Source organism: Pristiophorus japonicus, chromosome 22 (genome assembly GCF_044704955.1).
Source record: "Pristiophorus japonicus isolate sPriJap1 chromosome 22, sPriJap1.hap1, whole genome shotgun sequence".
Classification (NCBI taxonomy): domain Eukaryota; kingdom Metazoa; phylum Chordata; class Chondrichthyes; family Pristiophoridae; genus Pristiophorus; species Pristiophorus japonicus.
This window is the reverse complement of record NC_091998.1, coordinates 22403404-22419881: the sequence shown is the minus strand read 5'-3', so window position 1 is coordinate 22419881 and position 16478 is coordinate 22403404. Positions and strand designations below refer to the sequence as shown.

General features: G+C 45.1%; 1 protein-coding gene across 1 annotated transcript in view; it reads left to right on the top strand.

The window, feature by feature from the left end:
• The window catches only part of wdfy4 (WDFY family member 4), a 328629-nt gene that overhangs the window by 3405 nt on the left and 308746 nt on the right, over positions 1 to 16478 (top strand). The window contains exons 3-7 of the mRNA XM_070865753.1: positions 5144 to 5264; positions 5423 to 5532; positions 10947 to 11099; positions 13287 to 13476; positions 15266 to 15455. Of these exons, the coding sequence (XP_070721854.1) occupies positions 5144 to 5264; positions 5423 to 5532; positions 10947 to 11099; positions 13287 to 13476; positions 15266 to 15455 (764 nt within the window). The remainder of the gene's footprint in view (positions 1 to 5143; positions 5265 to 5422; positions 5533 to 10946; positions 11100 to 13286; positions 13477 to 15265; positions 15456 to 16478) is intronic.

The following is a 16478-nucleotide window of genomic DNA, read 5'->3' as shown; positions in this document are numbered from 1 at the left end:
GAAATGTTAACTCTGTTTAAGCACATAAGAACATACGAAATAGGAGCAGGCCATTTGTCCCATCGCGTCTGCTCCGCCATTCAGTAAGATCATGGCTGATCTTCTACCTCAGCTCCACCTTCCCGCACTATCGCCATATCCCTTGGTTCTCTTGGAATCCAAGTTTCTCTCCCCACGGATGCTGCCTGGCCTGCTGAATATTTCCAGCATTTTCGATCATTATGAAACACATTGTCTGAGCTTCCCCAGTGATTGAATGGGTAAATTTATTATATGTTAAGGTACAGAGCTATATAAACCAGGAGGCCCTGGGTTTGATATCTAACCTGAGCTGAGATAGCTGATCAGAGCCAGGGCGGAACTGGGCACATTAGAATGAGCTTTAGCGTCCTTTGGCTAGGAAAGGAATAATCTTCTTGGTCCCTGCTCCTAATTGTTATTGAGTGACTCCTGTACGAAAATGTATGGGATAGAAATTCACCTCTGACAGAAACGAATCGCATTTTTTTCTGTGTTTTCACTGCCGTGGTGGATGTGGTGGCCTCTTGCATGAAATTGAGCTCTTTGTCTTTTTTTTTTGAGCGGAGCAGAAGTCGGTCATAGTGGGGGCGGCAGGGAGGCCGGGCGGAGTGTCTGCCGCTGTCAGTCATCAGCGTAGCGCTGATGACATCATCACGCTGGTGTGTCACCACGTCTCTCCCCTTCACTTAAAGGGCAGAGCCACAGCGAGCTCAGCTATTATTTTAGTTAGGGCCAGCGGACTGCCATCCAAGAGGGGGTGGCAGGCTGTCTGTTGGGGGCCCGGCCGAACCCAGGGGCATAATTGTCAGCCCGACCTGGCAGTCGGCCGACAAAAAAGATTAAGATGGCCAGCCGCGGCAGTGCGCCCTCTCCTTGAATGGCGGCCGTACCACACCGCCATTTTGCACACACTGCAAACGCAGTGCACCATCAGAAAATACTGTCGGGGGCACCGCGCGGCGGCTGCGAGATTTTTTAACATGTATTTTGCTTGGTGGTGTGCGCATTGATGACGCAGTTAGGAGGGTTTGGCAGCAGCGGGGCGGAAGTGGGGATCGGCGAGGAGAATTTTGCCAGCAGCGGTCATTCGACCAAAAATTGGCGGCCATTTGATATCGCCACGTGACCACCGCTTTCCGGTGGTAATAGACCTTACCGGGGGTACGAATTTCGGCCCCATGGTGTCAGGGAGCTTGCATTTGCTATGACACCCCTAGAGTTGAATGGCCACCTCACACTCACTGTCTAGGCGCACAGGGGTGGAATGGCCACTTGCACACTGTAGCAGCACACCGCATCCACCTGTGAAACCATACCTGACCTCGGGTCAGCAGCTTTAGAACAAGAATTCAGTACAGCATTATTTGACAAAGAATTCTTATTTGCTATTAAAGCAATTGTGGGAGAGAGAGTTCTTTCATCCATAACCCTCTTGCTGCCCTCTATCTCAAGAAATTTTCTTCCGTAATTTCAAATCCCTCCATGGCCTCACCCCTCCCTATCTCTGTAAACCCCTCCAACCCCACAACCCACCACCCCCCCTTCCCCGAGATATCTACGCTCCTCTAATTCTGCCTTCCTGAGCACCCCTGATTATAATCGCTCAACCATTGATGGCCATGCCTTCTGTTGCCTGGGCCCCAAGCTCTGCCCAAGCCTCTCCACCTCTCTACCTCTCTTTCCTCCTTCAAGACTCCTTAAATCCTACCTCTTTGACCAAACTTTTGGTCACCTGTGCTAATTTCGCCTTAAGCCGCTTGGTGTCGAACTTTTATCGCATAATACTCCTATGAAGCGCCGTGGGACGTTTCGCGACGTTAAAAGGCACTATATAAATACAAATTGTTGTTGTTGTTGCGCTGGAGTTAGCCAGAATGAGATGTGACTGCGAGCCTATCATATCCTTCACTGTACGGATTGTCGGGCGAATGAAGTCTGACTACAGCTGATACACGCCTGCGACCTGCCTCTCCCAACCATCTGAAAACCCCCAGTGCTGCAGGGCCCACTCCACTTGAAATTAATTCTGTTTCTAAAATGCCAGCAGCAAAACGAAATAAAGTGCAATAGGTTTCTGGACAATGATTAGGAGGCAGTAACCTAATGGAGGAGCACAGATCCTGGAACGACAGGAACGAAGGTTACAAGGTTTGAAGCCATCATCTGGATCTCGAGAGGGGGTTAGGGTCTTTCAATCACTCCAGGTATCTGTTCTTTCCCCTCTTCCCCCACACACACATACTGACGGCTTTATGGGTCATTTTCATTTGTCTTGATTCTATTTTGGTGGTAACAGTGCTCAATACTGACTGCCAGTGTGCTCCTCGTCCTTCATGATCGGCGGAGAATTAGTGTTTGTGGTGTCATTGTCGTCACATTTGTCGACGGTGATTTTGATTTGATTACTGGCAAATTCTTGGGCCACTTTCTATTGCATCCAATTACTTGGCAGCTGGTTGGTGGCAGCACTGGGTTATTAATAGCTCTGAGTCACACAGCATCCGACGAAGAACAGCGACAGCATCACGGCGCTGGTGCAAGATCAATCAGGAGGTATAAAACAGCCGTGCCTTGCTCGCTCCTGCTCTGTTGTACCCAAGCTGGCACTTCAGAGGCTTGAGATGGCATCGTGCGTGCACAGGCTAAAAGCTGAGACTTGACAAGGTGGTTGCAGAGAGGATGTTTCCACTGATGGGAGAGACGAGAACTAGAGGGCTTGATCTTAGGATAAGGGGCTGCCTATTTAAAACTGAGATGAGGAGGAATTTCTTCTCTCAGAGGGTTGTAAATCTGTGGTATTCGCTGCCTCAGAGATCTGTGGAAGCTGGGACATTGAATAAGTTTAAGACAGAGATAGACAGTTTCTTAACCGATAAGGGAATAAGGGGTTATGGGGAGTGGCAGGGAAGTGGACATGAGTCCATGATCAGATCAGCCATGATGGTAATAAATGGCGGAGCAGGCTCAAGGGGCCTTATGGCCTACTTCTGCTCCTATTTCTTATGTTCTTATGTTCTTAAAACACTCAAGACACAAAATTGGTTATGGCCATTTTTGAGGCAGTGTAAACGCTTGAGTGCTGATTTTAGCGCTGGGCGTCAGGTGCAGCTTGAAATTGCTCAATTTGGTTTGAACTCACAATGATAGTTGAGCAGCGCTAAATAGTGGCGTTGTACAATCATCCTCCGCACCAGCGGGACGGGAGGTCAGGAGGCCGACTCAATCTTGCAACAGGAGGCTGCCGCCATGCTGAGACAAAAAATGGGAAGAAAAACAAAGAACTAAAACTTCTCCGATCCACACACACAAACACACTTCCCCACTCTTAAAATTAATGGAAACATGCAGAAATAAATACAGAGAAAAACTGGCCTTGCTTTCTGGGCAATTCCGCCCGAGATCCGCTCTTTGGCCACCACTTTTTTCGGGCTGTACAGTCGCCCGCCAGTACGGCAGCCGTACAAAGCAAATATCGCGATAGAGGAGCCAAAGAGGCGTTGCACGCTGGATGATGTCACCACGCGGGTGGCGTTAGCCAGCGTAGCATTGCCTCTTGGCGTCTCTGCCAAAGAGCCGACTGAATTTCAGCCGGGGTTAACGACGATGGTAGACCTTTGCCACTCGTTTGCCGCCTCCCGCCAGCGGTAGTGGGCGGCGTCCGCAACCCATTGTCGACCCCGCAGTGTGTGAAGTCGAGTGTTTGTGGCTGCGTGCTTATTCAGCTGGATTACCAGCCAATGGAATGGATTGGGGGCAGGGTGTCCCTCACAGTTGATACTTTTAAAACTCCAGCAGTTACACTGAAGCCAACACAATGCGAATACGCCCTGGAATCCCAACGATTTTTCATAGAATCAGAGAATGATAGAGCACAGAAGGCCACTCAGCCCATCGTGCCTATGCAGGCTCTTTGGAGGAGCTGTCCAATTCGTCCCACTCCCCTGTCCTTTCCCATAGCCCTGCAAAATATTCTCCAATTTCCTTTTGAAAGGTGCTGTTGAATCTCCTTCCCCCACCCTTTCAGGCAGCACGCTCCGGATCATAAAAACGCTACGTAAAAAAAAAATTCTCCTCATCTCCCCTCTGGCTCTTTTGCCAATTACCTTAAATCTGTATCCTCTGGTTACCAAGCCTCCTGCCACTGGGCTGATACTGGACCTTTCACACCCACTAAAGCACAATGAGAAACTTAACAGTGCCGTGCAGTGTTACACTATTCATTTGGTGCCAGATTTACACCAATACAATAGTAGTCTCTTTTACGGTACTGTGGATGCTGGAAATCTGAAATATAAACAGACAATGCTGGACATACTCAACAAGTCAGACAGCATCTGTGGAGAGAGAAACAGAATCAACGTTTCAGGTTGGTGACCTCCTGTCAGACCTGAAATGTTAACTCTGTTTCTCTCTCATCTTTTAACTTGACTGTTTTGAACTTTGGGTTCAGGATGCCACCTGTGGACTTGGATTCATCGCTCTGTCTAAATACAGTGTGTTGTATCCACGAGCCGAAGACACTCTATGATCTGTATTATTATTGGCTGTGTCAGTGTCAGCTGTGGTTCAGTGGGTAGCACTCCTGCCTCTGAGTCAGAGAGTTGTGGGTTCAAGCCCCACTCCAGGGACTTGAGCACTAAAATCTATGCTGGCACTCCAGTGCAGTGCTGAGGGAGTGCTGTCCTGGCCTGGCCAATATTTATCCCTCAATCAGCATAACACAAAACAGATTATCTGGTCAGCATGATATTGCTGTTTGTGGGAGCTTGCTGTTTGTGGGAGCTTGCTGTGTGCATGTTTGCTGCTGTGTTTCCTACATTACAACAGTGACTACACTTCAAAAGTACTTCATTGGCTGTAAAGCGCTTTGAGATGTCCAGTGGTCGTGAAAGGTGTTATTGTAATATAGAGCTCCCCCTAGTGGACTACTGCTCCCCCTGGTGGACTACTGTGGTAATGTAAGTGCTGATGTAAATACAATAAATGGGTCATGTGGCAAGTCACATGATGACAAGTTCCTGCAGAGCCATCTTGTGTGTAATGTGCTTAGTGATGTCATAAAAGATATATCACAGTTATATAAATGCAAGTCTTTCTTTCTTATTATTATTCACTATTGCAGGCTTTTGACAATGTCTCAAATAATTGGATGATGATGTTCCCGAGCATTTTGCCATTCTCCATCGAAGCCTCTAAAGTAATGGTACAGACAATCAACCAGAAACTAATTGACAAAGCAGGAGGTAACTATGTCTTAATGAAGTGCTTGCTAAGTGATACAGATTCTCGGATTATGCATGTGTGTGTCTTGTCAGAGGCTATTCTGAACACCCTTGATAGTTTGACCATGGATGAAAACTTTTTTTTAATGAATGCTAATTTTCTGATATTCTTGTGACAGCTGAAGCACGATTCATTGTTGAGGAGTTTCTCCAATGCAAACGAGACATGGGAAGCAGTGAGGGGTGGCAGTTACTGAAAACAATCCATCTATTATCAGCAGTTGACTCAGTAAGTGAACAAATGGCTCTGTGTGCTTATTCAAGTGGCAACCAGTAGGTAACATATACGGAAGTCCCATTAGAATCAACCCTTATTGTTCTCACTGCACTGGAGTGCCGATGTATCATTCTGTGACAAGTTCACACAGTGCCCCAGTTTATTTGATATTGCAAGACTACATTGATTAGCAACCAGCAACAGAGCTCTGTTTGCGTTGTGAAGGGGATTCAATGTTTGAATTGTCAAGCTTTGGTTTGAAGGTGTCAGTTGTGGCTCAGTGGGTAGCACATTTGCCTTTGAGTCAGAAGGTTGTGGGTTCAAGTCCCACTCCAGAGACTTTACCACAAAAATCTTGGCTGCACTTCAAAACAGTGCTGAGGGAGTGCTGCACTGTCAGAGGTGACACACGCTGCTTGTGCCTGACCTCTTCATGCTCACAGCGTTGAGATTCGAAGAGCTCAACGCCTTCCCGGATGCACTTTCTCCATCTAGGGCGGGCTTCGGCTAGGGACTTCCAGGTGTCAGCGGTGCTGATATCGCACTTCACCAGGGAGGCTTTGAGGGTGTCCTTATAACGTTTCCGCTGCCCACCTTTGGCTCCTTTGCCATGAAGGAGCTCCGCATGGAGCAATTGCTTAGGGAGTCTCGTGTCTGGCATGCGAACTATGTGGCCTGCCCAGCAAAGCTGATCGAGTGTGGTCAGTGCTTCAATACTGGGGATGTTGGCCTTGGGTGAGGACGCTGATGTTGGTGCACCTGTCCTCCCAGGGGATTTGTAGGATCTTGCGGAGACATCGTGGGTGATATATCTTCAGCGACTTGAGGTGCCTTCTGTACATCGTCCATGCCTCTGAGCCATACAGGAGGGCGGGTATTACTACAGCCCTGCAGACCATGAGCTTGGTGGTAGATTTGAGGGCCTGGTCTTCGAACACTCTTTTCCTCAGGCGGCCAAAGGCTGCACTGGCGCACTGGAGGCGATGTTGAATCTCCGCATCAATGTCTGCCTTCGTTGATAAGAGGCTCCCGCAATTCCTATATTACAGCAGTGACTACACTTTGAAAATCCTTAATTGGCTGTAAGTGCTTTAGAATGTCCTGACACTGTGAAAGGCGCTGTATAAATGCATTCTTTTTATTAGACAAATATAAAATCAATATTTAGAGTTGAAGTAATAGAGATGTTCATGTTTATGTTTTGCATACTTACATTGCATGAAGATGTCAGCTTGGCCTGGTGATAGCACTCTTGCCTCTGAGTCAGAAGGTCATGGGTTCAAGGCCCACTCATGACTTGAGCTCAGAATCTAACCTGGCACTTCAGTGCAGTGCTATGGGAGTACTGCATTGTTGGCGATGCCATCTTAATGAGGAGGGACAGTAAACCTAAACACTATCTGCCTGTTCAGATGGACATAAAAGATCCCATTGGATAATTTGTGGAAGAGCAGGGAATTCTACCAGTGCCCTGGCCAACATTTAACCCTCAATCAACACGTTTAAATACAGATTAACAAGCCACTTTTCTCATTGCTGTTTATGGGAGCTTTCTGTGCGCAAATTCAATGCCCTGTTTGCCTACAAAACCACAGTGACTACACTTCAAAAGTAATTCACTGGCAGTGAAGCTTTTTGGGACAGGAAAGTTGTGATATAAATACAAGTTCCTGATTTCTGTCATTTGGTAACTTAGCTTGGGGATGGTGTGTAGGTGCAGGTGTAAATACTGTACAAGGCTGTATCAGTGTTTGATGACATTTAACTTGGAACACATCTTCATCACATGACAAGGAAGCAAACTCAGTAATGAAGGATAACGTACATATTATTAATTGCTGGTTTTAATGAGTAACATATTTCAACTGTGCAAACCAAACGAATAATTTGGAATGCTGCAAATACCGCTCTTCTGGGTTGGGAAGCAAAGCCTTTTTAGAAGCTAGATTCAGTGATGGGGAGATCTTAGCTTTGAACCCTATGAGGCTGGGAATGGTTCACATGACACCTGCTTAAGAATTTAGAAAATCGTGTCACAGACAGAACCATCAAAAAGTGGTGGTGGGATAAATAAGTTGTGTGGCTGCCTTTTTTAGTTAACACTATAATACGGCCTTCTTTATTGTCAAAGCGACAGTGGTATTTCTGGCTGCAGATCCGTCACGAGTGGCTTTTCAGAAACTGCCAAAAATTTAGTCCCTGTTCTGGCTTTTGATGTAAAACATGCTGACAGTGTAGCTCTCGTTGCCAGCCAGTAGGAGGCGTTCATAGCTCATGTGTTTGACACGAATGATAATGCTGCATCGTTGGGTTGTCAGTTTAAGGATGGTAAAATTCCACATAAAGCAACTAATTGAGAAATATGTCCCACTGATTGCAGTGAGCTTTCATTTTGAATCTGGCCTCTGTTAAGATTTATAGCTTTACCAGTAGAGGTGGTGTCTGTGCAGTGCATTACTGAGTCACATTATATTCGACACATCTTTTTATCATGATTTTACAAGCATTGCGCAGTGGTTTTAAAACAAAACCTGGAGCAGTTGAAGTTGGTAATTACTTTAAATGAGAGCATTATCAGAGGAATGGTTAGAAATGCTTGAACTCTCTAGCCTTTTTTATATTATTCATTCTTGGAATGTGGCATCACTGACAATTATTGCCCATCCCTATTTGTCCTGAGAAGTTGGGGGTGTGCCTTCTCCTTGAACCGCTGCAGGTTTGATATCATCTTCATAGGGCAATTAAGCATCAATTACTTTTTTCTAATTAATACTCAATTTAAAAAAGTTAATACCAGCTTTTTGTTGAATTCAAATTCTCCGACTGCGATGGTGGGATTTGAACTCGCGCTCTCTGGATTACTCCTACTATTCCCCGAGTATAACCACTACAACTACTTCAGTTGAACCTGTAAATCAAATGCCCCCTTATTAAAGGGGCACTAAAACCAACAAATTAAACTTTAAATGGTCAAATAAAAATTTGGTTACCGGGGGTGATGATGCACTCCAGTCCCTCCGGCGCCCACCTCTCACGGAAAGCCATGAGCATATCGGTGGACACCGCGTGCTCCATCTCCAGGGTCACCCTGGCTCGGATGTACCCGCGGATGAGAGGCAGGCAGTCGGGCTGAACGACCCGCTCGACCGCCCGCTGCCTGGACCGGTTAATGGCCACCTTGGCCAGGCTCAGGAGCAGTCCTACGAGGAGGCCTTCCGACCTGCCCGCTCCCCTCCGCACAGGGTGCCCAAAGATCAGGAGTGTGGGACTGAAGTGCAACCAGAATTTGAGGAGCAAGCCCTTCAAATAATGGAAGAGGGGGCTGTAATCTCACACACTCTACACAAACGTGGAACCTGGACTCCTCCAAACTGCAGAAATTGCAGGTGGCCTGGGAGTCCGTGAAGCGACTTAAAAAAATGATCGCACGGGACTGCCCCGCTACAGCACCATTCCTGGTGAAGTGAGACAAATGAGCGAGGACCTTATAAAGGTAGACGGGATAATAAGAAGTAGAGAAAAGCTTAACCCTGGGCACTATTTCAAGCTAAACCATGGTTGCAGGACAATGAGCAGTGGCCTAGAAATTCGATGTGGGCGGTGGGGCAAATCGGGTGGTCTCGGGTCAGCCGCCCGTTATACGCAGCGCCTGCAGTCAATGCTGCGTTCAATGGGCAGCCAATCAGATACCGCCCGTTTCACGCCACCGCCCGTGACTAATTTCTAGGCCCATATGTACAAACTGGTAAAGGACCAATTCAAGACTCAAATTAGAGAGCACGCCTTCACATAAAGAGTGATTAACACTCTTTAACGCTCGTCTGGGTCGGGTAGCCAAGCCTTTTAAGAAGCAGTTAGGTTCAGTGATGGGAAGATCTCCGCTTTCTTTGCAAGCATGAGCTAGATGGGCCTACTGGCCTGCCTCATCTTGTAGTTGCCTTTATATTTGTAACCTTGAGCATATGATGATAGATTGAGTAGACTGTGTCTTTACTCGTTGGAGTTCAGAAGGATGAGGGGTGATCTTATAGAAACATTTAAAATAATGAAAGGGATAGACAAGATAGAGGCAGAGAGGTTGTTTCCACTGGTCGGGGAGACTAAAACTAGGGGGCACAGTCTCAAAATACGGGGGAGCCACTTTAAAACCGAGTTGAGAAGGAATTTCTTCTCCCAGAAGGTTGTGAATCTGTGGAATTCTCTGCCCAAGGAAGCAGTTGAGGCTAGCTCATTGAAAGTATTCAAATCACAGATAGATAGATTTTTAACCAATAAGGGAATTAAGGGTTATGGGGAGTGGGCGGGTAAGTGGAGCTGAGTCCACGGCCAGATCAGCCATGATCTTTTTGAATGGCGGAGCAGACTCGAGGAGCTAGATGGCCTACTTCTGTTCCTAATTCTTATGTTCTTATATAAACGAATTAGTGATAGTTATTGGCGTGTTGTAGCACATCCCTACCAGCCCTGGTGCTCAGTGCTTTGGTGTGGCCTTTATTTTGGCACATTGACACTTCAAGGTGAAGAGTTGGGAACTTACACTATGAATGAAAAGAAAGAAAGACTTGGATTTATATAGCCCTTTTCACGACCTCCCAAAGTGCTTTACAGCCAATGAAGTACTTTTTGACATGTAGTCGCTGTTGTAATGCAGGAAACGCAGCAGCCAATATGCGCACAGCAAGCTCCCACAAACAGCAACGAGATAATGACCAGATAACCTGTTTTTGCGATGTTGGTTGAGGGATAAATATTGGCCAGGGCACCAAGGATAGCTCCCCTGCTCTTCTTCGAAATAGTGTCATGCGATCTTTTACGTCCATCTGAGAGGTTTAACATCTCCTTCAAAAGACGGCACCTTGACAGTGCAGCCCTCCCTCTGCACTGCGCTGGAGTGTCAGCCTAGATTTTGTGCTTGCTGACGCTTCTTTTGAGTTTAGCATTGGCTACAGAAAACTATTCTGAATTAGTATTGGACTGTGTTGGTCAAATGTAAGTCGGCACTACCTGGGTGTCAGAAATGCTGTTTCAAAACCAAAATCAATGTTAGTTTTAATCTGAATCAGTGTGGACAGAAACTCAGATGCTTATAGATCCACGATTTCCTGACGAGCCCTCTCTGTGAGCACCGAATCAGTCCTTCTTTCTGATGACAGGGGACATCTCGTTTATTTTTTAGTAAAGTATGTTATTTGCAGTTGCAATCTGCTATTTACATTCTGGAAAGTGAATGTGTTCTATGAGCCCTCCAATTGAGGTCCTAAACTGTGTCCCACTGCAAGAGATTCAATTTGGAGCTTTATACATAATTAATATTTAATCAGCCGGAATAGTCTGACTCCAGTATATGCCCAATGATGAAAAATAACATAAATGAAACATACTCAGTAACATCAATAATCCAAATTTTCTGCCTCTTCTATTTTCAGGAAACACTGAGATGTATCGTGAAAACAGGACTGCCCTTAATTCTTTTAAAATGTGTGCATCTTTTCTTTGCTTTTCCATCCGAAAGAGAAGCTGGAATAATTGAAACACGGACGCAAGACGAGATTACTGTATTCCAAGAAACAGTTACCCATGTAAGTTGCGACGTTCATTCTTTTCCAGCTCTGTTGAGGCTTGGTAGATAGCACCCTCTCCTCTGAGTCAGAAGGTTGTGGGTTCAAGTCCCACTCCAGAGTCTTAAGCACAGAATCAATGCTGACATTTGAATACAGTGCTGAGGGAGCGCTGCACTGTCGGAGGTGCCATCTTTTAGAGGAGACGTTAAACCGAGGCCCCGTCTGCTCTCTCAGTTGCACCGAAAAGATCCCACAGCACTATCTCAAAGAAGAACAGGGGAGTTCTCCCCAGTGTCCCTCAACCAACATCACTAAAACAGATTATCTGATCGTTATTACATTGCTGTTTGTGGGAGCTTGCTGTGCACAAACTTGCCTGCTGCGTTTCCTACATTACAACTGTGACGACATTTCAAAAATACTTAATTGGCTGTAAAACTCTTTGAGATGTCTGATGGTCATGAAAGGTGCTTTAAAAATGCAAGTATTTCTTTTTTTGATGCATCTCCAACTGCAATACTTCACATAGTTTACATAGTGAATAAATTGTACTCCGAATCGACAACAGACGCTTAGAAAAAGTATGTGCATGCTTCTTTGCAAATCATCAGTCCCTGCAGCTTTTTTACATTGAAATATAAATGCACAGTAGACTTACCAGCATGTGAAAGGAGGGATTAAAAGTTTCATATGTAACTAATTCTACTCCTGAAACCTGTCTTTCAACTGTTCATTGAGTTGCTGTGTGTTTTGAACATTTTTATTCCTGATTTCGCGCACAGCACTTTTATTTTGTGAGCTTTTTTTGAGAATGAAAATGTTCATCTTAGTCCCAAATTTTTTTGATTGCTACTTCACGTCAGTCTTAAAGGGTAAATTTTCAAGGGTGCAGAAAAGATTTACAAGAATGGTTCCAGGGATGAGGGACATCAGTGACGTTGGTAGACTGGAGAAGCTGGGGTTGTTCTCCTCAGAGCAGAGAAGGTTGAGAGGAGATTTGATCGAGGTGTTCAAAATCCTGAGAGGTCTGGCCAGGGTAGATAGAGAGAAACTGTTCCCATTGGAGGGAAGGTCGAGAACCAGAGGACACAGATTTAAGGCGATTGGCAGAAGAAACAAAGGCGACATGAGGGGAAACTTTTTTACGCAGCGAGTGGTTAGGATCTGGAATTCACTGCCTGACAGGGCGGTGGAGGCAGATTCAATCACGGCTTTCAAAAGGGAATTGGATAAGTACCTGAAGGAAAAAGGGGAAAGGGCAGGGGAGTGGGACTAGCTGAAGTGCTCTTGCAGAGAGCTGGCATGGGCTTGATGGGCTGAATGGCCTCCTTCTGTGCTGTAACCATTCTAAGTTGCTGCCCGGGCATGTAACTGGCATTGTGAATTGGCTGCCGATTCTGGAAAATTGACTTCCGTGGCAATGATTACTGCCTGCAGGGCCAAGGTAAAAACTTGCTCTGCCATTGCTTAGACTGCGATTTTGCTGTTAATTATGGAGATAAACAGACATTTTCTAAGGAATTGTGTTACCCCAACAAGTCAAGCAAGTATGGTCTTCAGACAAGTATTACTTTTTATTTCATGTTTATATATATATATCATGTTCAAATAAATCTTGAATTCTCTTTTATTTTAAATGGTTTGGTCTAAAACTTATTGCTTGCTTTTACCTTGTTCCTTGCCAATAAATTGATATTAGCATTTAGCAGTCAGAAGTGGAGACACTTTTTCCAATGCTATCCTCTTCAAATGTAAAAATTCTCTCCCAACCCCAGAATATCAGAATAATAAATGCTGGATGAAGCTATACATGGTGTTCAACAATAGGTGGATACAACTGAATAATAAATAACTGGCATTGTAATACAAAGGATGTCGTTATATGAAGTGTACAGGCTAATTCAGTCCAGTGGAAGTACACACAAACTAACACTTGCTGGCATTTTCTACTTTCATTGCGAGCTGCCCTTTCTCGTCCTTGAATAGCCATTCTTGACAGAGTAATCATAGAAATTTACAGCATGGAAGGAGGCCATTTTGGCTCAATGTGTCCGTGCTGGCCGACAAAGAGCTATCCAGCCTAACCCCTAATGTAGGCCGAATATTTGTTGTTATTAAGATGCATATTAATTTTACGGCAATAATACCTTTTAATGATTCCATCATGCCTAACTAAACACTGGGCCTGCCCTTTCTCTCTTTCAGATGATGGTGAACCTGTGCAGCCAAGTCTCCGCTGTAGAGGCAATGATTCAAACTGATGACCTCAAGTGTCTCGTTTATACTGTGGCCTCCCAATGGGACCAGTGCAGTTCTTCGTGGAGAAAATATACAGGTCATGTGCTGAGGGCCATTTCAAAAACACCTACTAAACATACCATCAGATATTTACACGGTGGGTGCACACATCCCTGTTTCAGTATGTTTATTGCCACTATATTGTTTTCTAGAAATTATTTTGCAGATAAAAATTGCATTCCTGAAGTGTTTGTTTTCATTGTTTTATATACAAGAATAACCCTGCGGGCAGGTCCAGCTTCAGGTAATTGTTTCATTGAAGTTTGATTCATTTGTTCAAAAAAGATAAGTCACACTGGATCCTCCATCAGCCTTCCCGATGATCTGCTAGAATTCGTAAGGGACAGAGCCTTGATGCCAGCTCATTAGACACCGGACTAACACCAATCTCTTACTGTCTTACATCAAGCAAACACGCAGTCCAAAATTCATGCGGAATTACATAACATGTAAAGCAAGAAACAGGCCATTCGGCCGAACAGGTCCATGTCTGTGTTTGTGCCCCAATCGAGCCTCCCCCCACCCTACTTCATCTCACCCTATCAACATGCGCTTCTATTCCTTTCTCCCTCATGTGCTAATCTAGCTTCTCCTTAAATGCATCTTTGCTATTTGCCTCAACTAGTCCTTGTGGCAGTGAGTTCCACATTCTAACCACTTTCTGGGTAAAAAAGTTTCTCCTGAATTCCCTATTGGATTTATTAAATACTATCTTATATTTATAGCCCCTAGTTCTGGTCCAGTGTATCTCCTTTACCAGTAAAAAAAAAACAAGATGAAGGAGTGTGAAGGAGGACATAGTTTAAGAATAAGGCCACCCATTTAGAACCGAGATGAGGAGGAATTTCTTCTCCGAGGGTCGTAAATCTGTGGAATTTTCTGCCCCAGAGAGCTGTGGAGAGTGGGTCATTGAATATATTTAAGGTAGAGATAGACAGATTTTTGAGCGATAAGGGAGTGAAGAGTTATGGGGAGCAGGCAGGGAAGTGGAGCTGGGTCCATGATCAGATCAGCCATGATCTTATTGAATGGCTGAGCAGGCTCGAGGGGCCAAATGGCCTACACCTGCTCCTATTTCTTATGTTCTTATGATATTTGAGTGGGGGAATTAAAACGTCAAGTCAGGTACAGAAAGAGAAATAAAGAGAGGGAAAGAAAGATTGAATTAAGAGAGAGAGAAGAAAAAGACAGAAAGGAAAATTAAGAAAAAAACATTTAAAATTTAAAATTTGGCATTTAAAAAATCTCCAATAACAATTCACTACTTGATAAAAATGAGACTAGACAGTTTAAATTGTTCACTTTCTGAGCCAAAGAGGTTGATTAACAGTCATTAACAATTATCATGTTGATAAAAGGGTACTTACGCTGTTAATTACCAGACTTAACTTTCTGGGGTGAGTTTAATGAGCAATTAATGTGCAGAGCCAGCAAGTTCTTAAACTTAATGGCAGGCTACGGGCAAGATGCTGTTTGAATTCACCCACTCTCATTCGCACAATGTCAAATCAGGTATAGAAAGAGAAATGAAGAGAGGGAAAGAAAGATTGGATTAAGAGAGAGAGAAAAAGAGACAGAAAGAAAAACACAGAGCGGCCTAAACTAAATCGACCAGCAAGTTCTGGAGATTCGCAACTCACAGCGTATCTCTTTATCCCCTCAACTTGCTGACCGATTTGTACATTAGTAACGGCTCATTAAAATTCATTTAATTACAAGCAGTGAGTGAATTCTATATTTTGTTGATAAAATCGGAAACCTTGAGGGATATATTTGTTCCGGAAAGTAATTGGTGAGTGAATTATTGTTGTATCTTTTGCTGAAGTAGTACTTTTGTGCTTTGTATGTGGCATGAAACGCCAATAGCAACTTTGTTTTGTTTACAGAAAGCGACTGTATAAAGCGTTGTATTGAGAGTTTATCTGCAATGGCAGACAGCTCATCGGTCTATGATGCAGCTCAAGCAGCAGTCAATGTCTTGTGCTTTGTGAAGGATTCGTATCAAGTTTCTCCAGAGTTGCTCGATGATTTTGAAAGCAGTGAAGGGTACCAACTGCTAACCATGCTGCTCCTCGGGCAAGTACAACTAATGGTTCTCTGGATCCTTTCTAAAGACATTTTTGTAGGGCACTTTTAAAAATCAAAGCTTTGCTTAGAATGATGTATGCATATATTTTTTTTGCTTTGCCTTCGTTGAGTTTTTGATAACTGCAAATGGTCCAGTCAGTTTTTAAATGACTGACAGGCTCACATTTGCTGTATCTTTTCCTTGAGTGCCATTGCGAATGACAGTATGCAGATCTGCCGCTTTGGGATTCAGAGCGGAGATTGGGATAGCAAGTTTCCCCAGCATTAAAACTAATGAGCAGGAAATGGTGGGCTGGGCCAGGGGTTTGGGGGAGGGTAGGGGAGGTGGTGGGTGTAGTGAAAGGTGAGTGGCAGAAGGGTGCAGTGGTGGAAGGGGTGGGTGGTGGAAGGGGAGGGGGCGGTGATAAAGCAGTTGGTGAAAGACAATGTTCCCTCTAATTTGTTTCTGGGTGCTCGAGCCCTTTAGCGGGCTGCATGGTCCATTCAAATCTCCAAGCACGTGCGTCTTTTCCTCTCGTAAAGCCGGCATGTGTCCTGCACGGGACGTCCCAGTGGCCGCGCTGCTTAACGGGAACATTGGTGAAGGGGGCGGGGAGGGGGGGAGGTGATGGAAAGGCGAGGGGTGGGGGCAGAAGCGGGGGTGGGGTGGTGGGGTCGCAATTTCCCTGGTATGTGCCAACAGAGCCAAAGCGGGAGAGCTTTGCTCAAGTTTCTAAATTAGTGCAGCAACTCTGCTTGTAACACTGGGCCTGAAATTTGGACGAACGCCTCCGACCTGAGGATTTTTTACGAAATGACCTGAAGGCCCCGGAGGCGTCTGCGATTCCTGTGCGATGCCTTCCCTTCCCGCGCTTTGGAGCGCGCCCACGCCCTGGAGGTTCGCATGAAGATGGAGTCACGTGTGACTGGACAATCAATCACGGAGAGTATTCTCATTTATTAGCGATGGGAACTCCGTATCTCCGAGTTCTTATTGCTTTCAATCAGAAAAAAAAACATGAAACATAACAT